The sequence below is a fragment of the Larimichthys crocea genome, chromosome XVI, assembly GCF_000972845.2.
Source record: "Larimichthys crocea isolate SSNF chromosome XVI, L_crocea_2.0, whole genome shotgun sequence".
Lineage (NCBI taxonomy): Eukaryota > Metazoa > Chordata > Actinopteri > Sciaenidae > Larimichthys > Larimichthys crocea.
Genome location: NC_040026.1, coordinates 14,971,505 through 14,996,872, shown reverse-complemented (window position 1 = coordinate 14,996,872; position 25,368 = coordinate 14,971,505). Strand labels below are relative to the sequence as shown.

The following is a 25,368-nucleotide window of genomic DNA, read 5'->3' as shown; positions in this document are numbered from 1 at the left end:
ACTGAATGAGACTTTTACTTGAAGAACCAAGGACTCCTGAAATATCTCCACACACTCCTTAACTGGAGAGGAGCTCTCAGGCACTGTTGGATGATCTGACTTGTTTAAAACACACTGAGGTCTTAATAAGAGGTGCCCTCGTGGTTTGGAGGTTTTATGCCCTGACCATGAACTGTAACATCACTGGTTTGAGTGCAGCTGGGGATATCTGTTGTAATGCTTATGTAAAACATGTTCTAATCATGTCATCTAGGGAACCACTAGAGCTTTGACCTATTTTAGGGTTTGACATCTTTCATTTTAAGCTGATAGGTGGTCCCTAACCTTCCTAATAACTCCTCTTATCCTCCCATTTTCTGTTCACATGTTCAAAATACTACCAGTTGACATTTCTGTGGCCCTGAGGGAAGCTCCTTGCTGTGCCTATTGGTAATCAAGCCTCGGGTGCAGAGTCAGTTTGCGTTTATTGCAAATGCATGTTGTGGTTGGATTGAGCTTGACGTGCCTTCTTCCTCTATCTCTATCGGCTTTAACTGCACCAGCTCTCTAGACTCTCTGCTGAAACTGGAGTTCCTCTTTAAAAACGTTAGCATAAAAGAGTGTAAGAAGGGTAATAATGACTGTGCCTTTCGACACTCTTAGACGTACCATCATTGCAGAGATAACAGTGTAATTTCTTCTGATGTATGCAGAAAAACGTGTGGCACACACTATCGCAAGGGTCAATGTTCTGTGCCAGACAAGGTGTTGGGTGTAGCTACACAAAACCAGATAAGGAGTATAATATATACATTAAGGAAGACATTTTTCTTCTATGGTACAGTCTTTTTTTTTTACAAGCTTTATTTTTGACAGAGACAGCTGAAGAGTGACAGGAATATGGGGAGAGAGAGAGATGGGGAATGACATGCAGCAAAAGGCCACAGGTCAGATTCAAACCCTGGGCCGCTGCTGAGCCTTCGTACATGGGGCGGATGCTCTACCAACTGAGCTAATCAACACCCCTCTATGGTACAGTCTTACATGTGTCTTACAGTCTTACAAGTATTATTTATTATTATTATACTTAAGTATTACAAGACTTAGACTGTTTATGACTGTTTACTTTTTTTTAAAAAAAAGGTGCATTGCTTGGCTTTTTGAGAAGGTGTCATCTGACCAACTCCAGTTTAAAAAATGTGTGTGCCATTAGACTTAAGAGGTGACTCGATCAATCATATGCATGCCTACAGAATAACTTGCTACCCTTTTACAAGGTGGCAATTATCGTGGCAGTTAAAGTAAAGTTGATCTTTCATCACTTTGTCAACAAAGTGAAGAAAATAATACAAAATAAGGGGGAAAAAACACTGAATGAGAGGGTGTGTCCAAACTTTTGATTGGTACAGTTCTTCTGTTCTGTCAATGGTGCCCATTCAGTCCATTCAATGCTGTGCTCGGATTAGGTCGCGCTTGTTATTGTCTCAGGGAGACTCGTCAACCTTGTGTGGGGTAAATTAAAAACACACACAGGAGTGGGGTAATAAAGTATTTTAACTATGCCATGTTATATCTTATTCATATTTCGACTCTTGGCTTGGTAAGCTGTAAGTTAGTCGACTCCCGCCGCGGCGTTAAAGCCTTTATTTCAAGTCTGACTCCGCCTATCCAGACTAGTTTCGGCGTACGCCAAAACAGGTTACGAGTGTATTCTCCACATCCAGTGCGTCACAGGACTTCGGTGAACGGACCAATGAGAATGGAAGTTCGGACAGGGGCAGAGCTGATTGACAGGAGAATCAGCCATTCACGGGACGTTTCGCCTGGCCGTTGTAGCCAATCGGGTCCGATATGCCAAAAATAACACCTCCTCTTGTTCAGCACCCAAAGTCGAAGGATAGCTCTGGCCTTTCAATTGAAGAAAGTGCTAGATTTGTGTCAGTGTTGTATAATATAACCGATTCTCAGTGTCCATATTTGTTTAGGGAAGGATCGGACTTGTCTTCATTTGAATGTGAGAAGACAGAACTGGCGTCAAACATGCGTAAAAATCAACGCTGTCCAAGCAGGGAACCGCCGAGAAAGGAATTATCGCCGCTCTTCTGAGGCCAATCTCGATTATTTTTTTTTATTTTTTTGTCAAATAAGGAAACCATAACACAGCCAGCCGTTAGCTCCACAGCTTACCGACATATCTTCACACACACACACACACACAAAAGGAATCCAGCACACAAGCAAAGATTGGATCCACATCCACGGCAACAACAGCAGGAAAACGTAAGTAGCATGTGTGCGCTAACGTCATTAGCTTTGAGTTTGACAAGCTGCGAACGTTAACGGCTAACGTTAGCGGGTCGGCTAACGTTAGCTCATATCAACACACACATACACACACACACAGACTACAGCAGGCAAACTAGGCCTTTCCCCCCTCGTAGAGGGACTCAGTGTTAAGTGGAAATGGAGTTCAGCATGTGGTCAGTGGATCGGTATTTAACACAGAATGAGCAGCATCTCTTCTTTTCTCCAACGGTCAAGTCGCGACATAAATTGTGTTGTGCAATTTAAAAAAAAACACGTTAGCTTCACAAAACAAGAACAAAATATATTTTGAAAACAAACAAAACAAAAAAACACAAACTGATCATGTGAAGTTTCCAAAAGTAACTTAACGACGCGCGAGTTAATTCTGAATGAAGCTGCATTTAAAAAAAAAACAACAAACTTTTAATATTTAAACAAGTCAAAGCGACACGTTGGTCTCCAGTGATTAGTCTGGTCCCAAGCGAGCTAATCTAGCACGGTATAGGCTACACACACACACACACACACACACACACACACAGCTATAACTAGCTAATGACAGCTTAGCGGACTTTTGTCATACGGGTGTCAATGTGTGGCACTGTGGTGGCATTTCTAGTGATATAACATCACATTTAAACAAGGCACTGCCTGCTTCATTTCAACATATATATTTATATATCGACGTTAGTGTGAGTAAACCGTCACCATGCAGTGTGCCATAGCTGCTGTGTGTTCTGTTTGTGTTTGCAGTGACCTTAGAGGATAATTATAACCACAGCCAGCCCCCCCACCCCCTTCTTTTCTTTTTTACCTTTTAGTATCTTTGTTGTTTGTGTGTAATCTGAGCAGACAACACTTCATGTTAGAAAGGTGTTTAAAAGCAGTCATGTTTCACTGCGGCAGCAGCACTGCACCTCCCAAACACTTCACCCATTCACCTCTGTTTATTATTTACCTGAAATATCAAATTTTTACTCATGTATTTTAAGTATATAACAACACACAGCGTGAGGTATTTCTTGTCTTGACTAATGCTCAGTATGTATTGTGGACCAGCTGTGAAATGAACTTAAACTAAACATATATATATATATATTATATAATCTATCTAATATTATATATATATATATAAAAACGTATCTACAGTTACTGTAGTTTAAATCAAGCGGCAGCTGTGAAGTGAAGCCAGCCGACTGTAAAATTATCACGCGGTGTCTTGCTTTTTCGGTCCATTAAGATGGCAAGAAAGACACACTGTTACATCGTCCGCTTGATCACCAAGTGGCCAATCTCCATGGCGGTGAAGTGAAGCCAATGCAGAAGTGCCAAAAAACTGCTGCAGTTCCTCAAATGACCACTTGAAGCTGGCTACAGAGCGAGTCGATCTCCCCATGTTAAAATGTCCAACATGTTTACAGCCTGGTACAAAAAACTGTTTTGGTCTCTATAGGTAATTTTCCTGGTCACGACAATTGTACTGAGTCAGATTTTTTTTTATATAACTGACCTGTTCAAATTATATTAAAACGTAAAGTTATGCTTAATTAACAGAGTGGACGCTTTGATTGACAGGTGGGTGCTGTTACAGATTGGCTCCTTTAAACACCCAGGTGTGTTTTTATCCACCGATGATCCTCGTCTTTGCAGATTTTCAGATTAGCCGGCAGGCGTAAGAGGAATGACAGCCAACATGGCGATTTTGAGCTTCGGAAACCTGTGGGTGACGTCACACATACTGTGTCTATTCTTTGTATTGTCAGTGATTTTAAACTCCATTTATTGTTTTGTTAACTGCTCAAGTATGACGGCTCTTACACAAGTCTAAGTTTGTGTTTCATGCCTCAGTTGATTGATGGCATAGCGAAGGCAGCTGCTAGGTACCAGTATATTTATGTCTTTGTAATATTTCTTATATATTGCATATATGCCAGGCTTTATCAGGGAGGGGCAGCTCTACAGACAAAGGCAGAGCAGCTATTTAAAATGTTCAGGGTTTGCCTTGAGCATAGCATGGACTTCTTTACCACTACCTTTGTTTAGACATACAGACGTGATCGACCTAACTAGAAGATGTTTTAAAACTTAATCACATTTTGCTCAAAGTGGCTTTGAATTTTATGTTTCATTGCTATTTATCTTTTAATGTTTTGAGAGCAACCAGCAGCAAAGTACTGCCTCCTAATCACTTCTTGAACCTTACATACTGTTCATAGAAATATCTGATCAGTAATCAAACTTATCAATCATCTCTAGCATTTATTTATTTTTTGTTGCCAGTATTGCTGTAGGATTCTCCTTTAAGGTGTCACGCCAGGACTTACTCCCAGTTTGACTCACTCCAAACCAGAGCTTTTCCAAGCCAAAGTTCTACTCCGACTTTACTTATTAATGAGAGGGCACCCCACCAGCAATACAAAGTGAACTACTCCAATTTCTGATGCGCGTCTCCTGTTTCCATGATAAGATTTTATGCTGAAAGTGAAGCTCTTGACTTCTCATGTGCAAAAAGCCGAGTGTGTGAGCAGATCAACTCTGCCTTCTCTTTTTATTACCCCCACAGTTTGGGAGTTTTATATGATTTTTATATGATTGAGGCCTTCTAAATTGCCCCCCTATATTGCAGAGATTTATCTAAGCTAAGGCTTATGTGTAATACACGTTTCATCATCAATTTTATATTGTGCAGAGTTAAATTTTAGCCAGGCAGCCACCCTGCTCACCTTCTCCAGTATATCAGATTGCGATAAGGCTGCACAGGTGACCAGTATATGACATCACTTGGCGTTGGGCTTGTGCCCTGCTAGTGAGATACGGGAGGAGTTCACTAGCAGATAATCTTATCTGAGTCAGCAGTCACTGTGTAAAGACTGAGCAGCAGATGAAACACAGTGTCAGTAGGGGCTTGAGACAGTCAACAAGCTTATTTTAGAGTTCAACAAGATCTTCGAGGCCCTGGCTGTGCTCTGAAGGAACTGTAGGCGTCACAAGGTGCTTTTCAAAAATGTAAATCACTGTAAGAGCTCCCACATTGCACTGTTTGGAAAATTCTCAATGTGACAAGTTCGAGTGTTTCACAATATCCAGCGAAATAAATCATTTTGACTGAGGCTTTCTCATTTTCTTGTGTAGAGTTTCATTTCAATGTGAAGCAACTGGGTAACATTTAGCATTGAGCCATGCTGTTTTTTTAAGCAATGAAATATTCTTGGTATGTGACATATTTCATACGGATAATAGACCACTGACAGTATAAAGAATGGGCAGCGTATGTGTGACGTCACCCACAGGTTTCTGAAGAGCTGTTTTAAATCTCAGAGTGTAGTCGCCATCTTGGCAGTCCTTCCTCTGTCGCCGCCCGGCTAATCTAAAAATCGACCTGAGGTGAGCTGAATGACGCCTGGTTGCTCAAACAAGCCATCTGTAACTGCACCCACCTGTTAATTAAAGCAGCCGTTGTGTTAAGTATGCATAACTTTAAGCCTTAATATAATTTGAACAGGTGAGTTATACAGAAATTCAGACTCAGTACAGTTGTCACGAATGGGGAAATTAGCTATAGAGACCAAAACTGTTTTTTATACCAGGCTGTAAACATGTTTATTGTTGGTGTGTGGTGTTGCTGTGATATTGGACATTTTAACATGGGGGGCTTATGGAGATTGACTCTTCGGTAGCCGGCCTCAATTGGACGTTTGAAGAACTGCAGTTTTTTGGCACTTCCAGATTGGCTTCACTAGACACATAGAGACACAATGAATGATTATTCATATAAAAAGGTTGTCTAAAAGAATACATGCTTTGGGACTTTTCATTATCAAACATTTACTTATCATTTAATGGTATCAAAGAACCAAAGGGAACCAAAAAGCAGATCTTCAATGACATTTTCAACCCATGGATACAAAATGAAACAATGGGGAAGAAGATCAACATTATTATGAGTGGCTTGAAGGTAACAGGACTATGTGCAGGTTGTTAAATGAGACTGTGGAGGCCTTAAACAGCTTCTTCAGCAACAGACTGCTGCTCACACCATGGAAGAAGGTATTGGTATTGTGGCAACCTTAATATATATTAGTATACAGTATAAATAGCATTTCGTATTCTATAATGATAATCTGAATATCTTTCGGGATTGGATCACCGCACAGTTTGGGAACTCGTGACATTTTCACTTTCACTCTCAAAAAAAGTCGATTCAGTTGATTTTGTTTGTCAGGTCTATTGAGAAGAGCGGTGCCAATGTGAAACCGAAATCTACACTCACCACCTCAATCTTTATATGACAATATTTACATTTTGTGATGATTAACAGACTGGGCTGGGTTTCTCGATTGTATCTCAGTATTGTAAATGATCTTTGTTTGAGTTTGTACGTCACTTGAGGAGGAGTGTGATGTTGTTTTTAAGAAGATTTTGGGGAATTGCTGCCAAGACTGTGAATCGTTGAGCTGTGAATCACTGTCCACACACAGACAACCTTTATTACAAACCGTTTGATTGCCTCTCGAGCTGAAAAAAATCGATTCATTAATTGACAGAAAGTTAATCTGATATTGGATTAGTTCAGTCAATAAAAAATGGCAGCTAAAATTAATATTTTGGTTATGTTTTGGTTGTACAAAATGAGACATTTGAAGTTGTCAACTTGGTCCTTGTGATGTGCACTTTGGGCGTTGGTCAGTATTGTGCACTTTGATGCGTTTGACTGATGATTGAGGAGTTGTATGGCCGACCTTAGAAGCAGATTGGTGCACAAAGGAGAGATGAAGAAATGGAGGGTCAATAAAGTGTAAAAAAGTACTGCATGTTGGATCTGTGCATCTTTTGTTCTGAGTGTAATAAACATAAAAAGCGAGGCAAGGACAGGTCAGAGCTGAAGTATAATAAATGGTTAAAATTGCAACAGTTACAATAAAATGACTTCAGGAGTGTGATTAGATGTTTAGTTTTATATTTGTTTAGAAAGACAACATAATACTAAAAATAGAACCTGTACATGAAACTATAATCAGAAGGTGTGGCTTTAAAAGTCAGTACTGTTACACAGGGAACATGTGACATGGCCTGTGTCCCAGTTCCCAGTGTTACCTGCTTCAAAGTCCATTAAAAACATCGCCATAGCTCGGCGTAGCTGTCCCGTTCCAGAGGCTTCTCCAAATGTGGCTGTGAAACGTGACCCGGTGTAGTCCTCTCTCACTAAAACACCAACTTCACTCCACTCCGGCTTGGTTAGTTTAATGGTGCATTCAGCTGGTTCTGGGGAAATATCATGTGATTGTAATTGTTTGAGAAAAAAGAGGCACTGATTTTTAAAATGCTTTTAATATGTCATGGTGGTTTAGTCATAGTTGTTAAAATATACCTACGCAACAATTTAAAGTACTAGGATCTGAAGCTGAGGAGCACCAAAAGGACATCTTATTGGCACAGGCCTTATTCAGACCAAACTGGACGATTTTCACATTCACTTGAACAGGGCTACTGTGTTTTGGCTGTGGTGGTGTGAGCCACAGTCAATGGGGAAAAAAACGTGTGGTGGAAATGTTTCAAGAGATTTCCAGATTCAGCTTTTGGAGAAACACAACCCGACGTCACGCTGTGGTCACCGGTCAGACCGGACAAACTCCTGCAGAGTCAGCCTAATATGTCACTGAAGCTATCCATGCGGTCTAAACTAAACTATGATACTCTTACTGTTGTTTTCTGGCTTGGTTTATTTCACGTACCCAGTTTCTATGTCTATATCTGGCTCGCAGTCAGTTTCATTTTGACTGTCAGTGGTCGAGTGACATAGACAGTGAATGAAAGGTGAGGGAGCAGATGGTGAGAAAGCTGGTGAATTTTCCAATTCTTTCATAGCAGTTTTGTTCAACACAAATAAACACACCCCACAACCTTGTCGCTCTTCGCCACAGCGCCTGATTTAGTTTTTTGTGAATGAGTACCACACAATCATGTCAGTTATCGGGTATTTTTCTTGAGGTGACCATCAGCCATCCATCAGAGGGACTGGACCAAAGCCACAGCGATGTGTAACATAATGTTATGGATACTTAAATTAACTTATTGTTTGCTAGTTGTCTATCATATGTGAGCCTCTCAGAATGTGATTTAAACAATAATAATGAAGATTTAGGAAAGTAAAACTGATTTTCCTTAAGTTCTTAGTTTGTTGTTGGAGCCACAGTTGAAAGAATGAAGAGGCGTCGAGCTGTCTGTTAAAACTGGATTAAACTTTGTTGAAAAGTTGGGTTGATTATTACCTTTTTATTTTAATGACATTTGATGAATTCAACATACAACCGATTCAACATGATCTGCGGGACACGTCTCGATAAAAGTGCTTAGAAAGTGTAATCTTTTACAGACATACAGTGACTTACAACACAAGAGGAAAGTTTAATTACCCAAGGCTGTTTTTAATTAGGCTGTGACAAAGTATTGAGGCAATCAAGCAAGTTTATGCCTGCCTGACCTAGGTGATGTATTATTATCAAGCTGCCTGGCTGATGTTGGCAAGCAGCCGTCCTCTGCTATTGTCTCTACTGTGAAGTCACAATGTACAGAGAACTTAACAGATCAAAGAACCAAGTGACTTGTAACTAAAGCTTGAGTAAAAATCATTGACGAAGAATGGACAGCGTCTGACAGGTTTCTGAAGAGCTGTTTTGAAGCTCAAAATCTGTGGCACCATGTTGGCTAATCTAAAAATCGGCAAAGACGTGGATCATCGGTGGTGTGGCCCGGTTGCAGGGAAATTCACTATAGAGGACATTTTAACATGGGGGCTTATGGAGATTCATTTAATTTCATTATGATTTCATCACAGGGCAACAAAATTATTTCCTCAGTGTCCTTCAGCTGCACCCTGCACTTATATAGCTGAATAAAATCTTTACCTCAGCCTGGTGTTAGACCAGTGTCAGTCTTCCTTATTATTTTCCATAATGGTCTGAGTAAGTCGCTAAATGTGTCACTTGTTACTTAATAGAAATAAAGTCGCTAAGAGGATCTGAAAACTCCCAAAATCAGAAAGTCGTCAAGATGACTCAGCGCAGTTGTCATGAACAGGGAAATTAGCTATAGAGACCAAAACTGTCTTTTGTACTAGGCTGTTATCAACAGCCTAATACGTGAGCTAATGTAGCTAACTCTTAATGCTGAATGTTTGGACATGGTGTCATCGTCAATCTAACAGTGCTCCGTAACTTTACAACGTCCTGGTCTGTTGGCTTGATATTGTTACTCACTTTGCGCTCTTATCGGCTCAGTTGTTTTCTCAGCCACAAAAGCAACGCCAAACCAATTTGTAACCGTCGACAAAAAAATTGAGACGTGGGTGTCAATGCAAGCATCTGAAACTTCTCGGAAAAAGACTCGATGTCTTAAATGGTATGATCTGAATGTAAAGTTAAAAAAACAAAAACAAAACATTTGTTGCTCAGACTGAAATCAAAATCAAACACGTCCCAAGCTCCTGTATCCCCAATTATCACGTCGTCTGGAGAGTCGGGCATGAACCTACACGACGAGTCCCAGTTTATTACAACATATGTACTGAAAGCCGCGCGTTAACCGTTTTGTGCGAGCGCGCCTGCTCTCAGAGCAGCTCTCAGGCTCTCTGCAGCATTATGTAATCCCCCGACCTTCCACTTCCCTCTTTGTAGCCAGTGGTTTTTGGCAGACATGTGCGCCTTAGCATAAGGAGTAAGCGCACGCGGAGGGGGGTGGGTGTTGGTTTCGACCTGTGGTTACAGCACGGGTGACAGCAGTTTTGAGGGGGTTAAGTGGTTGAGAGTGTCTGGTTTCAGTCTGATGTCTCAATGGAGGTATTTTCTGGGGTTTTCTTCTCCGCGAGTTTGTCTTTGTGTTTTTCGCCAGCGGTCTATTGTAGCTCATTGTGAGCCAGAGAAATCTCATAGTATGTGTGCATGTGTTCCTGCAGTCTGCACGTCTCCTTTCAGGGTCTGACTGCTGCGACCGCTTTAATGGATGGATGATGCAACCACCCTTTCCTCTGTGCGAGTGTGTGAGAGAGAGAGAGAGAGAGACATGGAGAGGGGGATGTCGCTGAATGAAGCTTAGCCTGGATGTTTGCCCTGCAGGGTGGGTGGTTGCTAGGCAATGGCAGTGTGTTTGTTTTATTTTTAGAGAGAATCACTGCTGGTGAACATAACAGATTTCTCTTTCTCTCGCACACGCATGCGAACAGGCTTTCTTTTTTACCGTACATGAACATATAGGCTACGTGTGAGCGGCAGTAGCCGGTGGCGAGGGCTTTGATTGAGCTGGATTTTTGTTGATACAATCACGTAGCAGTAAAGCAGCAGAAATGTGAATGGCGTGGCCCACTGCCCCACCCTGGACATGAAATCTAAACCGGCCTGGTGTATTTATAGAGTGTCTTTTTCTCGCACATAGACTGTGACACTGCACATGCGCAAAGCACACGCACACACACACACACGCGCGCACACACACACACACACACACACGTTCCTCTGAAACCAGCTGTAGTCACTCCATGCATGTACCAGCCTTTTTTGGGTGCTCATGTGGGAGGTAATGCAGAGTGAGAAATCAATAATGATAATAAAAAAGAAAGACTTGCTTGGGGTGCTTTTTATTTTTTTATTTTTTTATTGATTTCAAGATCTCATGAATGCTACACCAACCCGAGCAGTACATACTGTAAGGAAAGCTCCAAACTGCAGCAGCCACTGACATTTAGGTCAGAATTGATTGGCATGACAGGGGAAAGTATAGCACAAGTCAGAAATGCCAGAGGTATAACGTAAAGGCGGCTGAGCACTTGAAGACTGTGGCCAGTGTAAGGACCCCGAGGTGCTGCTACTGTCTTCAGCTACAGTTGCTTGTAAATTAGAAACAAGCATGTCTGCCGTAATGACACATTTTAACATAAAAAAGTCACTCTGGCAAGTTTTTTATTTCTTGTAGTCGGTTAGAGTTCTCACTTTAAAATTTTTGTTTTTTTTAGAGCCGATTTAGAGCTTGACATAAATTGCTTGAACGTTTCCATTAAGGTCTTGCAAAATCTGCTGCTTCGTGTTGTGTTCGACACTTCAATATATTAATGTTCTCTTTGCATCCATCTATGAGAAAGTTTTCCAGAACTTCCAAGTCTCCTGCGTCCATCTTTGAATGATCGCAGAGACGATGAAACAGCCCTTTCTGGCGATTTCCATTTAGCTCTGTTAGCTTGTAGCATGCTATCACAGACTCCCAGCACTTGTAATGGACCCAAGAAGCTCTCATATCGACTTTAGAAAGTAACGTCATCCAGCAAGACGCCGCGTGACAACTTTACAGAGTCGTAAAATCCCCCCTCATAATATGCTGTGGAGTGTCTCTGAGTCACACTGGACATCCTGGATTGTCTGAACCAACACAGCTCCTTGAATTGTTTTCACTCAGAATGCCCACTGACTAACAAACACCAACGAAGCCTGCCTGCCTGCCTGACTGGCTGCATCACCATCCACATCCAACCTTTGGTTGTGGTTCATGGTCAGAGAGTGTGTATGGTGGTCAGAGGAGGCGTTTAATGGAAGTTTAAGTGGAGGCAAAGACCAAAAACTAACCCTCAAAAGAGGTCTCAGCTCTCAGCAGGTGAGCATTTCAGGCCCCGCTAATTCAATTATGTCACACTATATTCTGCCAACAAGTTAACTAATGGTATTAGTTACCTTGTGTTCAGAGTGAAAGAGGCTCTGTGTGCTCAAAAGAAGCTTTACAGCCGCAGTGTAATCCTCAAGTCTGTGGTTCCTCCTCTGCTATCTTTGTCTTGTTGTCAGGATCTCAGGCTCTTACTATCCATTGAGTAATTAAAAGCACTCTGTAATCACAGTATGAAGCAGCCTACTGAAGTACTGACACCAAAAACTGTTGATTTACACAGGGATTTACACAAGAAGCCAGTCAATTTATTTATTTATTTTTTCAATTTATGTAAATCATTATTAAAATTGAGTCGGGGGGGTAGACCGTTTTGGCTGCCACCAAAAAATGCAGCGTCCTGTGGCGGACAAGTTGAGTTGGATCACACTGCGGCCAGATCGGTCAAACCTCCACAGTCTGAAATGTCTCTGAAACTGAGACTATCCAGGTGGATTCATGGACTAAACTCTGATACTCTACCTGTCGTGTTCTGGCTTTGTTTATTTCTTGTACCCAGCTTCTAAATATGAGTCTGACTCACAATTTACGCTGCAAAATAGTGACACACAGAAGTTTGAATCCCGATCCTGTCTGAATTTACTCTCAGATGTAACTATGTAATGGTGATATTGTTAATAATTTACGTCACATACACTGACTTGCTGAGGGATAGATTATTTTTGTCTCTGCTGTTGATGGTGTAACGGCTCCATTTCCCTGTTCTTCTCTTTCCTCGACAAATCTCCAGCTGTAGGCAGCGATGGGTGCATTCCTGGACAAGCCGAAGACGGAGAAGCATAGTGCCCACGGTGAAGGTAACGGACTGCGCTATGGCTTGAGCTCCATGCAGGGCTGGCGGGTGGAGATGGAGGATGCCCACACAGCTGTGGTGGGCCTCCCCCATGGACTCTCCGACTGGTCCTTCTTCGCTGTCTATGACGGCCACGCAGGCTCCCGGGTGGCCAACTACTGCTCCGGCCACTTGCTGGAACACATCTTGTCAGGAGGGGCCGACTTCAGCTCAGGACCCGGCTCCGTGGAGGGCGTGAAAGACGGCATCCGCTCGGGCTTCCTGAACATTGACGAGTACATGCGCAGCTTCTCTGACCTGCGGCAGGGCCTGGACCGCAGCGGATCAACAGCCGTGTGCGTGTTGCTCAGCCCGACCCACCTCTACTTCATTAACTGCGGCGACTCACGGGCCGTGCTAAGTCGAGACACCAAGGTGGGGTTCTCCACCCAGGACCACAAGCCCTGCAATCCCCGTGAAAAGGAGCGCATCCAGAACGCTGGCGGCTCAGTCATGATCCAGAGGGTAAATGGCTCCCTGGCTGTGTCCCGGGCCCTGGGGGACTACGACTACAAATGTGTGGATGGTAAGGGCCCCACGGAGCAGCTGGTGAGCCCCGAGCCCGAGGTGTGTGTGTTGGAGCGGGCAGCTGAAGGAGACGAGTTTGTGGTGCTGGCGTGTGACGGAATCTGGGACGTCATGTCCAACGAGGAGCTGTGTGAGTTTGTCCGCTCACGACTCCTGGTGTGTGATGACCTGGAGAAGGTCTGTAACTCGGTGGTGGACACCTGTCTGCATAAGGTAAGCTTTTAGAGCGTACACACTGTTCTCTGCTTTTCAGCTTGTCTTTCATTTTACAGTGGTAGAACATGACTTTAAATCCAACATACTACTTAAATGTACACACTGAACCTTTTAAACAATATCCTGGTGATGGTGATACTGGTACTGAGGTTAAATTGACTCTTTAATTTAACTAATTTATTGATGAAGCTGATGGTAATGAGAGGCACTGAAATAAATTCTGCACAGTAACAAAAATGAAGCAGCTCTCCGCTCAACTCAGCCAAAAATACACAGCTGCTCTATTTTGTTTTTAAAAAAATGTATGGATGTGTTTTGATTTTCAAAATAAAGCACCCTGTGCAATCTTGCACAGTAGCATGTTTACATATTTAGAAGCACATAAATCTAGATAAATATGACCAAATCTGAGCAAGTTATCAAAGTCTGGTTGGCAAAGCTCTTCTGAAGCCAGTGCAGAAGTGAGTCTTATGAGAAAATGACCCCACAACTCAGTTGATTTATTACCTCAGTAAACAGTCTCTTCGTGGGATTACGGTGTCAGTCTCTAGTTTCAAGTCTTCTTCCATACATCATGTTGATGATTTAAGAAATTATGATACCATCTAAATTAAAACAGACGATAAATCAGGGTGTGCTTTACATCGTGGCTTCCTTCCTTCCTCAGCCCAACACGCCAAGTTCACCCAACTGTAAAACTGCGCAGTCCTGTTCAATATGAATCAGGTTACAACCAATCAGCAGGACTGTCGGCACCGGATTTAAAAAGTGTAGTATATTGCGAAATACAGAGAGATGTACCTGGTGGTGGACTTATTCAACACCGTGTGAACTTGTTTGGGCTTGAATGTAACGTACGTTCATTTATGTGTAAATGTTCTGCACTGCAGCTTTAATAAAACTTAACATCTCACAGTGAGAGATCAGATAAATCAGATGATGAATAATGCATCGTTGCCTCATCATTGGCCTTTCTCTACTATCGATCCAAGAAAAAGCAAGACTCACTGGCTGAACTCACCCAACAATCCACATTTTGGACTTCAGTGTATCACTTATTTTGTGTAGAGTACTCCAAGAACCAGCAAGTACACAGCAGCCTAGTTATTTTTACTTACTGGATGGGTTATCTCAAATAACAGCCACACGCTGTCATAAATCTCCTCTGCTGCCACTGCCTTTTGTGATGTATGCGACACTGTACACTCACAGAAAGTTACTCTGACCACTTTGACTTTTACAAGGTAATGACAAGGTGACTATACGTTGGTTTAAAGCCAGAGCTCGATCTCGTCTGTAAGTGTGCGTGTCCTATAAATGTTAGTTAATGTGCTGTCCGATGTTCAGGCCGTGGCCTCCAGCCAGAGGATGTGCTGTTCTATTTGTATGAGACCGCAAGTGAACAAACTCCATTAAAGTTTGAGAGCTGACGCAGTTAGTCTGCAAGTATTTTGGTAATCAATTTATTAGCAAGGCAGAAATGCCTTTTTTATATATATATATTTATATTTATTTATTTATTTATTTATTTATTTATTTATTTATTTATTTATATATTATTTATATTTGGATTTGAACATTTGAAGAAGTCACCTGGTGCTTTGGGAAAATGTGATGTGGAGATTGTTTTATTAATAGATTGATCTATTAATTCAGAAAGTAATCGGCGTATTAATCATTACTGAAAGTAATCATTACTGGAAAGCCCTAAAAGATTTAAAAAAGGAGACGACACTTGTAAACGTTATCTTCCAAACTTTCTATATAACTGGTTTTACTTATTCTCAAACTACTACTGGTGGTACGTGCCCTTCCTGTAGTGGTACTTGGAGGAATCTCTGAAATAAATATATATATACATATATACATACGTATGTATGGATGGATGGATGGATGGATGGTGAAATAAATGAAGCCTGGTTCATTGTTTTATTGATGACATTTAAGTCTTATAAACGACGTATTATCAGGAATAAACTTGCCTCCTGTGTGAACTGTCGTAGTTGAACAGCCTAGGCTGCTGTCAAAATAGTCGTACTTGGAGAGCCTAATATTTTCTGAGGTGGTGTGAATGTCTGCTAAAACAGCTGAGTTGTTTCTCCAGCATGTGATTGTATTGAAGAAAAACCCCTTTTAAATGACAGTTCATCCTTCTTTATTATCCTAACAAGCTGTTTACCATGAAGGTACCCAGTGGAGTTTTCTTGTAAACAAACAAACCTTTATGGTCCCATTTAGTGTTACTCGTTAGCGCATTGTTGTGTCTCCTTGAGTTGTAACAAACATATTGAAAACATTTCCTCAAAACATTGGCAAAGCAGATTTTTATAGAGATTTTGAAAACATCATCGGATAAATTACAACAACAACAACAAAAATGCTAAAAATATGTTTTGAAACGGAGTCACCATTCTGTAGTTTGTCCATTAGAGAGTTTGCTCAGTATATTTTTGCAAGTACGATAAATATTGGCTGATTTATATATAATTCAGTTTATCTACATAGCACCAAATCGAAAAACAACAAAAATTATCTCATGACACTTTCCACACAGAGAAGATCTAGACTGTACTCTCGGACAAAAGTGAAACAATTTAACTATGAGGCATATTTACATATTAGGAAGCACATAAACCAGGAAAAATGACCAAATCTGAGCAAGTTAACAAAATGTGGTGGGTAAAGCACTGCAGCAACGTGACAGAGAGACATGCCTGATGGGTTTTACCAGTTAGCTCTAAAAAGCAGCTATGAGTTATTGAAATATTATTGCTAACACTGCTGTTTTTAATGTAGTTGTGTTTTTTTTTGGCAGCAAATTTACAATTTGACGCTTGTCATCACTGGGCTTTGGTCGTGTTAAATCACTGACTGAATGCCATTGTCCTTAGATTACTATCAAAACCCTGAATTTATTTTAAACAGTTATCAACATTATGACTACAGGTCCACAGATTTCATTTGACTTTTGATTTGCTCTGTCTCTGTCTGTCCTCGTCCCTGCAGGGGAGCAGGGACAACATGAGTGTGGTGTTGGTGTGTTTACCCGGAGCGCCCAAGATCTCAGAGGAGGCCGTGAAGAAAGAAGAGGAATTGGATAAATACCTGGAGAGCCGTGTTGAGGGTCAGCACACAACAACACGTGAACACATACACACACACCTTCACACAGACACAGTGACGTTTATTTATGATGAGACTCCCAAAGATTAAAAAAAAAAAAAGCTAGATTAGATTATTAAAAACATTCAACTGTTCAGTGGTGGTTAAACGCCTGCTTTGTTCTTTGGGCTCTGCCGCCTTTCAAAAATGTTTTTTTAAAAAGGTCAAGTGAAACAAGTGGCCGCATACTGTGCTCAGTTTCTGTGGACATAACCAGGAGAAAATAAACATTCTTTAGGTAGTACAAATATTTGAAATCAGTCTGCTGCACAGCGGCGCTGCAAACGTTCAGCAGTGCTCTGTCTGATTTCTTTATTGTGTTGGCTGATTTGTCAGCTTCTGCAGGGCTCTTTGTGTTACGATTTAATCTAACTTTGCCTCCGTACACAACATAACCTCTCACAAACCCCGTTGTCTTCTTTGTGCTTGTGTGGCAGAGCTCCTGGGAAACTGTGGGGATGCAGGAGTCCCTGACCTGGTGTCTGTCCTGAGGAGCATTGCCACAGAGAACATCCCCAATCTTCCACCTGGAGGAGGCCTGGCCAGCAAGTAAATACACAGCCTGGAACATTTAACTACATTTTAACACACACAACATACTGTGATATATTATTGCACTATCCACATATATTATTTTTAAGAATTTAATGTGTTGAACTACAAGTTCCCTAACTTCACAAGTCACCAGTAAAAGTAACTTTAGTGCTTAGTGGCACCCTGCACTTATATATCTGAATAAAATCTTTACCTCAGCCTGGTGTTAGGCCAGTGTCAGTCTTCATTATTTTTCTTGGTCTTGGATTAATCGATGAGTTGATCGACCTCAAAATCTTTCAAAATTTTCAAACCAGAATCACACAAAAAATCCCTTCAGTCCTGCTGTTCTCTCTCTCTAGTTCTAGTAGACAGAACATATTTGCTCTGTTGGACTCTGTTCAGGCTTTTTTGTTTATAGATAATTACACAAGGAAAACAATGAGCAGATAAATAAATAATGAAAACAATTAGTAGATGTAGCTCTGCGGGCCACACACGTGCACTTAAAAACTTACAAACTTGCAGATAACAATCCTCAAAACACTCAAACATTCATAAAGAGATGCTGTAGTCTCGCTGCATGAATAGCGGATACTTGCTTATCAACTCGGTTGCTTTTGCAGCTCCATTAAAATCTTAATCAATATACATTTGCAGAGGACGAACAGAGACTGTTTGTATGAAGTCGGGAGTTGTTCTCTTCTCTAAGCAGCGAGCTGTTTGTGTGTTTACAGACGGAGCGTGATCGAGGCGGTGTACAACAAGCTGAACCCTCACAGAGAAGAGGAAGGGGTGAGTTGATCACTCTCTAAACTCCTCACCTCTTCATCCTTTCACCCCTTCCTCCACCCCTCCCATCCCCTCAACATGACCACGTAAACACACACGCCAGCCCAGACAAGGACACTCTTTTGCGTGTTTGTATGTGAGAATGAGAGTGAAAGGTGGAGGATAAACTTGACAGAACAACTCCAACAAGCTCAGTGAAGCTCAGTTGATTACGTTCTATGCTGAAAGGCGTCAAAGTCCAGTCTGGTTCGCTTCAGTTTCAGTTATTTATATATATATGGTAGAACCTTGATGCACGTCCTTTAAGGGTACATTCAGACAGGCACAAAAGTTCAAGCTCAACTTCTCTGCCGCAGGTCACGCGTTTTTCTGGCGGACACCCTTTCAGTCCACACCACTGCAACCAAATACTGCACCAGATCCTGTCTGAATGTAGCCTAAACCTCTTGCACATCCTTTAAAACAGCAAAACCTACACGTGACATAACAGTTTGAACTGAAATAATAATAAAAGTAAATCTCCTCCATTTCCCTCAGTGACAAAATCTATAAACAGACAGTGCTTATAGTCTTATAGTGTCAAACTGCAAGTTAAACATGTTGCTCACAATGCTGATAAAGAGTGTATAGTGTAGGTAAAGTGTTTAAATATCTAATTAAATTAACTTGGTGGATGGACAACAGCTCCCCAGCAACCCCTATCAAGTCTGTTTTTTCCATTCTTCTTCAGTCTTGTGTTATATTTATGTTTATATTTATATCTAATTACAGTTTGATTATAAAAACGAGTCGTGCAAACTGGGCAGATCAAACCACAGGCATCAAAATCACGCCGTTATCGTTCAGGGAAACTTTCTAAATGTTGTGCTTCAATTGGAATAAGACTAAATCTGAAATTTTCCTTTTAATGTCCAAAACATGAATGAATTCAATTCACTTTAATGTTCTCCTTACTGCCATTTTGTTCAGATGTATCCTTTTTAGTTCAACATATTCAGAAATATTGCTAAATATAAGTTAAAAGTTGTGCCACTTTTATTTTATAAAGACTTTAGATGAACATTTCTGACGCCTAACACAGTACAACATTTGATAATAACCTCATTATACAGCTATAGATGATGTGAATCCACTCGAGGGTTCGTTTGCAGCATCAAATAAGAATGTCTTGAAAATCGGGGGTTAGTTAATCAGTTTCAGAGTCAGGTGTAAACAGATGGAGAGGTGTGTCTGTGTATACATGTGGAGGCTCTCTCTCTCTCTCTCTCTCTGGGCTGTGTGGGTGATGACCAAACCTCCACCACCCACCCTCCTCCCTCCTCTTTTCTCTATTACACCATACAGCGAATATCACAAAGGGTTGTTGGTCACACAGGGTCAGAGGTAGCGTTTGCATGGGCCTGTTCGACTGGTGCACGAATGTCTTTGACATCGTCACGCTAGTGTGTGTGTGTGTGTGTGGTAGATATTTGTGTGACAATGATGTGTAGTGTACGTACGTATGAGTATGTGTGTGTGTATGACCATGGAGCGTGCCTGCAGAGTCTGACCCCCTGGCGTGTCACCTCAGGCCTGTGCGGGGGGAGAGGAGGAGAGTGAGGAGGGAGGTGGCAGCAGCACGGCTGCTCATCTGCTGGAGGTTCTGCGGCAGTTCCGCCTGCAACACCGGGGCCAGTACCGCTCGGTGCTGGAGGAGTCCCTTGCCGCCTATCACCTGCGGGGGGAAGAGAGCGCCTCTGCCGAGGGAGCAGGGGAGGATGGGAGGATCTACGACGACGACAACAGCGGCGGCTGCGACAGTGGCGGCCGGGAGCAGCCTGCCTCCCCTCCTTCTCCCCCCTCGCCCCCACCCTCACCCGCCACCGCAGAGCCAGAGGCCAGCCGAGATGCGCCTCGGTCCAATCCCTCCTCTGACTGAGCACCCCGCCCGCATTAACCAACCCATCCATGCGACCCCAGCGCTCTAGTCAGACGTGCTATGACCTCTCCTCCTCTTTCCTCCAGCACAGAACTTGAATGGACACATCGGCCACCTCCTAATCAATAATCAATGGCCTCTCTGTCTGTTCAAGTCCTGTCTCCGAGCCACATATATACCTTCTAACTAACGAGGACTCTTTCTTTCTTGTGTGTCTGTTTCCCCTTTGTCGGCTGACAACCTTGGCTTGGATCCCCCTCCCTCTAACTTGCCAGCCACTTTTACAACCTGATCACACTGACTGATGTTTACACTAGAGAATAATCAATAACAAATTATTATTAGTACGTGCAAAAGTGGCTGGTGAAGCAAAAATGAACCTTGCACTTCATCCATGGCCTACATTTACCAGTATTTGCTTCTGGCTGATTTACCTGCCCCCCTCCTACCCACCCAACCAACCCACCCGACACCCTCCAGCTTCACCCTCACTCCTGCTTACAGTGGACAAACTGACAAAGAGAGGAGACCCTCTGAACTGCAGCTGTGTTCAACACACTGCACTGTCTCCAGGCCAACTCCGTCTACAGACTCAGAACACACTCTTTTGCGTATATGTATGTATGTATGTATGTTGGTATGTAAGTATGTATGTAGGAGCGTATGCGTGTCCACATGAGTCTTGAGTGACCGAGCAAAAGACCAACCATCACTACTGAAAATCTGTGTATCTGGTGGTGGGTGATACTCCAGTGTTAGCCCGTTTATCAGCATGTTTTCGACGATGCTAGGTTGTTCAGAGCAGTCTGGGTACTGACAAACTGAGGGACACTTGTGTAGGTGAGCTTCATTTCATTAAAATCATTCCCTCACCACATATTTCTGATCCCACATCACCACATGTCTTAGTATGCTGCCTCACAGTCACCCATGAAGGAGTTAAAACCCGTTCCTGATTGTGAATGTCTCAGTAAACGTACTGGTACCAGGTGACCGACTGAAAATCTCTACAGCCACGCTAGCGATGTACGGCTGTAATCCTCTTTACACGTGACAAAACCAAAATATTGAATGGATGAAAGGTCATAAAGGATCCAAATATTTTTGCTCTACATTGTCAGATAAACATTGTGCCACGTTGCTCACTGTAGTAGTGTTAGCAGCTCAAATCACAGGCGGTTGTGCACTGAGCTGAACAACCAGTGAGTCGTCATCCTCGCAGTCTTTTCTCTCGTAAAACCAAAAAAATACGGTTTCGGATAAAGGGTAAAGCTTGACCGTGGAAATTGTTGCCCCTTTGTAGCTGTTGGGTTGTGACATGTTTCCACTGTAAGTGTTTTAAAACAGTATTTTTTTATTTTTTACAAGAGAAAAGCAGCTGGTTGCTTTGGAAAATATACTTCCTGCTCATGCTAACGGCACCATCTCCGTTAAAGTGCACAGCCGCTTCCCCGAGCTTTCTCATGGCACCGTCTGTCCTGAACAGAGCTGTGTTTGCATTGGTGAACCGCCTTCATGTGTGCTAACACTTACTGGGTTTTCTACTAATGTTAGCACGTCATGTTGACGTAATAACGCCGACCTTTTTGAGTTGGTAACATGCTAATTGTTACAAAACACATCTGAGTTTAAGATCAACCATCTTGCTCCCGGTTACAACATGCCCTCTTGCCGGAAGTGCCATCATGCCTGCGGTTAGCATGTTGGCACACATCTCAAGTTAACACCAACAGTTCACATGTAACCTTTTTAGTATTTCAGTATGAGTTGTTTATCAGACAGCTGTGGCTGGCAGGTCTTTAGTTTTATGAACTGTGGAGAAGTTGACCGCATGACGGCCTCAATACGGAGAACTGGGACCACGAATGTTTCTTTCAAATATAAATCCATCCAGCCGTCGGTGAAATACTTAATCTGACGACGTGTTAACTATGACCGCTGCAGGACGCGTTTCAACTTGATAAAAGCCCACATACAGAACATTTCATTCCTCAAAGGTTATGACCGTCTCATCCTCTAACTCTTATTGTGAAAGTCTGATTCAAACAGACTTCGACTTTGAATGCAGGTAGAGGTTATCCTAGGTCTGCATAAAGCTCAGTACCCATCGACTCTGGTAATGCATGCACTGCACTTATCCATTCAATATAAGGCACTTAACTATCAGAGAGAAGGTTGTGCTAAACACTGTGTGTGTGTGTGTGTGCGCGCGTTTGTGTGTGTATGAGTTGTATTTGTATGCGATTAAGTTGGGCCAAATCAGTCCCACACATTTAAAAATGACAAATGAACAAATAAAAATGATTTGAGGTATATTGTTACGATTTTTGTCGAGTATATCTCACTGTTATCTGACTGTATAGCTTGTGTTTTGTCCTGTGCTAAAGCCGATAAAGTTTCAAAATGAGTTGTGTGTCAGGAAAAATCATTAAACCCCCTGACAGAGCCTGAGTTAGTACAGAATTATATTTAATGTGTTGTGTATGTTTCTACGTAGGCTGTGAAGTCTTGTAGGTAAATTCTCACCTTCCTCGCCGTCCCCTGTTTAGCTTTTAGCCCGAGCCTGGACTCACCCTGTAATTTCATCCTAGCTGCTTTTAAAGACATTTTAATGTGTCATCTCCTTTTAAAACAAGAGCAGCTCGAAATAAAAAGCTGCGTCTGAATTGCGTGACGAGCAGACGGGGGAGCTTCGTAGACTTTTTAGGGACCATTCTCTCCCGTTTTCTCCCCCCTGTTTTTCAGTCTGACAGTTCGGCCTCGTGATTCTCCGCAAGGTGAGTCATCAGAGGTCTGGGTTCTGGTTGTGTTAACGTACAGGCCGGGCAGGGAGAAACTCTTACTGTCTTTCAATGTGAGTAGATAAAAGAGGGCAGCGAGGTTCAAAATTTTGACTTATTCAAAGCATCAGGAGCAGTATCTTTACTCCTACTGTGCAACAATCGAAGCTAACACACCCCTCTCCATCTCTTCTCCCTCCTTTTTTATTTTTTTATTTTTTATTTTTTATTCACCCAGAATGCCGGCGAGATGGAGGACCCCTGGTAGCCGGGGCAACGACGCCCGTCTCCTCCTGGTGATCGGTGCAATCCGCCCCCACCCCCTGCCCCCATCCCTGCCCCCCCACCCCCAAAAAAGGAGGAGTGTCTCTCTCCATTGCGCCATGTCTTTCTCCACTAAAAACAGAGGACATGTGGTGTGTGTTGGAGTGCGTGAGTGTGCGTATGTTGGTTGTGTGCATGTGTGTGTGTGTGCGGGTGCGTGTGTGTGTGTGTTTGCAGCTGCAGCAGCGGTGGGACAAAAAGACTACGACAACTACTACACACACATACACACACACACACACGCATACTGCTTTAAACCTGGAGGAAAATCACTTTTCAGAAAAATGTCGAGATTTTATGAACTGAAGCGTTGTGATGGTAGAGATGATTTTTACCATTGAGGTGTTTTTTTGTTTCTTTTTTTCTTTTCTTGAATGTTGACATTGAACACCTGACTTCACAATGACATGAGGACCTATAGTGTGCGTGTTTGTGTGTGTGTGTGTGAGTGAGCGAGTGTTTCGAGGAGGGCCAAGAGAAGACAGACGGTGGCTAAAGACTGTATGTAATTCTTCTTCTTCTCCTGGACTTTTTTTTTTTTTTTTTTTTTTTTGTGCTCCTCGGTCTGATAATAACACCTTTGCTTCTCCCCTCTTACAAAGACACACACAAACACATACACATACACACACACACACACCCCTCCCTCCCCTCTCTATCTCCTCACCCTCACTTCCACCTGTGCACGTATGTGATGTGCCACCTTCGCAGGGCACTGCATGAGGACTTTGGTTCAACATGTACAGCTACGTGGTTTTCTAGTCAGCCATTGGTTGGGACTGACCTGAACCCGAAGGACCTCTCTGCACTCTGATTGGCTCCTGCTGCCGTGTGAGAAGTGGAAATGATGATTTTTTTTTTTTTTTTTTTTTTTTCTCCATTCGTTGATACTATTAAGGATGATGACGATGATAATCATGATGGGGAAACGGGAGGTTATCTTGTTCACTGAAGAGTCGAGTGCAAGTTGGGACTCATGGAGGCGAGATGGTGGTTGTGGTGGTGGGGCGGTTGGGGCTGTTGTATCACTGGTTGGACTTCCTGTAAGGAGGAGGAGGAGGGTGGTGGTGGTGGTGGGCCAAACAAACAGGCTTCCCCATCTCCCTCCCCACCATCATAAGTTGGAAGTACACATGACGGCGGACTGTCCTGACAGTGGAAAGTGTTTTTTTTTTTGTTTTTTTTTTTTTTTAATTTTGTTTATTTGTTTTTCTTTGGTATTTTTTTTTCCTTTTTTCTTTCTTTTTTTTTGTTTGCTGTTTTTGTCTCTTTTGTTTTTTTTTTTTTTCTTGGACTAATCTTGTTTTGTTTTATGTCGTGTACTTCTACAAAAAACAAATTGAAGTGAAGAGATTAAGACGAGCGGTACACACACATTTTAACGGGTCAGTGTCGTGTCTATTGTTTTGTAATGTTAGGCTTAAAGTGGATTCAGTGGTGATTCAGTGAAAGGGTGCACTCCGTACCCCACCATCATCAAATTAAATTCACCCCCCGCCCCCTAAAAACATCATAGACACCACCACCGTAATATATTGGACTCATTCATACTCTCATTCATGCTCTGCAATCCCATAATCCCACTACGATTGAGACACCTTTAAGATGCGATGTGTGATTATGATTAGAGATATGATCAAATTTGACAGAGTGACAGATTAGACAGCAGTGTGTGTGTGTGTGTGGTGGTGTGTGGTGTGTGTGGTCTCAATGCAGTACATAAATCTTTTTTTAATATCTCTTTCTTTGCAAGGCATTCAAGTCATCAATGGATGGCATCGTTGCTCTGTATCTCAGTCGGCCCACCACTTTGGTCAAATATCTCAACTCCCCAGAGGATGGATCCTAATACGTTGATTGCCTGACCTTTTCTCTAAAGTGCCCCCCTGAGGTGTGAAATTTTGTGATGGGTTGACAGAAATGTGGCTTTGGCTTCATGTTCCCCAGAGGATGAACCCTAATGACTTTTGCTCTAGTGCCTCCATGATGTTGAAATTTGTTATTTTAGCAAAATGCCTCGCAATTATTGGATGGATTTCCATGAAATATTGTTTAGTTCAGTTCCCCAGAGGAGAACCCTAATGACTTTGTTGATCCCCTGACTTTTCCTCTAGCGCTCCTCTGATGTTGAAATTGGTGCTTTAGTGAAATGTCTTCCATGAAATATGATTCATACATTCATGTTTCCCAGAGGATGAATCCCATGACTACTGATCCCATGACTTTTCTCTAACAATTGGTTCAATTTGTTAATTTAGTGAATGTCTCAACAACTATTGGATGGATTTGAATGA

General features: G+C 42.3%; 1 protein-coding gene across 4 annotated transcripts; it reads left to right on the top strand.

Moving 5' to 3' along the window:
• Window positions 1–1,771: 1,771 nt before the first annotated feature.
• Window positions 1,772–23,558, top strand: ppm1bb (protein phosphatase, Mg2+/Mn2+ dependent, 1Bb). Of its 4 annotated transcripts, XR_003463926.1 has the most exons (7): window positions 1,776–2,259; window positions 12,719–13,561; window positions 16,571–16,688; window positions 17,164–17,275; window positions 17,998–18,055; window positions 22,716–22,824; window positions 22,989–23,558. XR_003463926.1 is itself a non-coding variant. In XM_010735666.3 (6 exons), exons 2-6 carry the CDS (start codon window positions 12,731–12,733, stop codon window positions 19,968–19,970), a joined length of 1,467 nt encoding a protein of 488 aa, XP_010733968.1. In that variant the 5' UTR covers window positions 1,772–2,259; window positions 12,719–12,730; the 3' UTR covers window positions 19,971–22,291. The 4 variants fall into 4 exon arrangements, 3 of the variants coding, with proteins under 3 accessions (XP_010733968.1, XP_027145022.1, XP_027145021.1); XM_010735666.3 differs by lacking the exons at window positions 22,716–22,824; window positions 22,989–23,558 and adding an exon at window positions 19,623–22,291 and having other exon boundaries at window positions 1,772–2,259; XM_027289221.1 differs by lacking the exon at window positions 22,989–23,558 and having other exon boundaries at window positions 22,716–22,982.
• The last annotated feature ends 1,810 nt before the right edge of the window (window positions 23,559–25,368 follow it).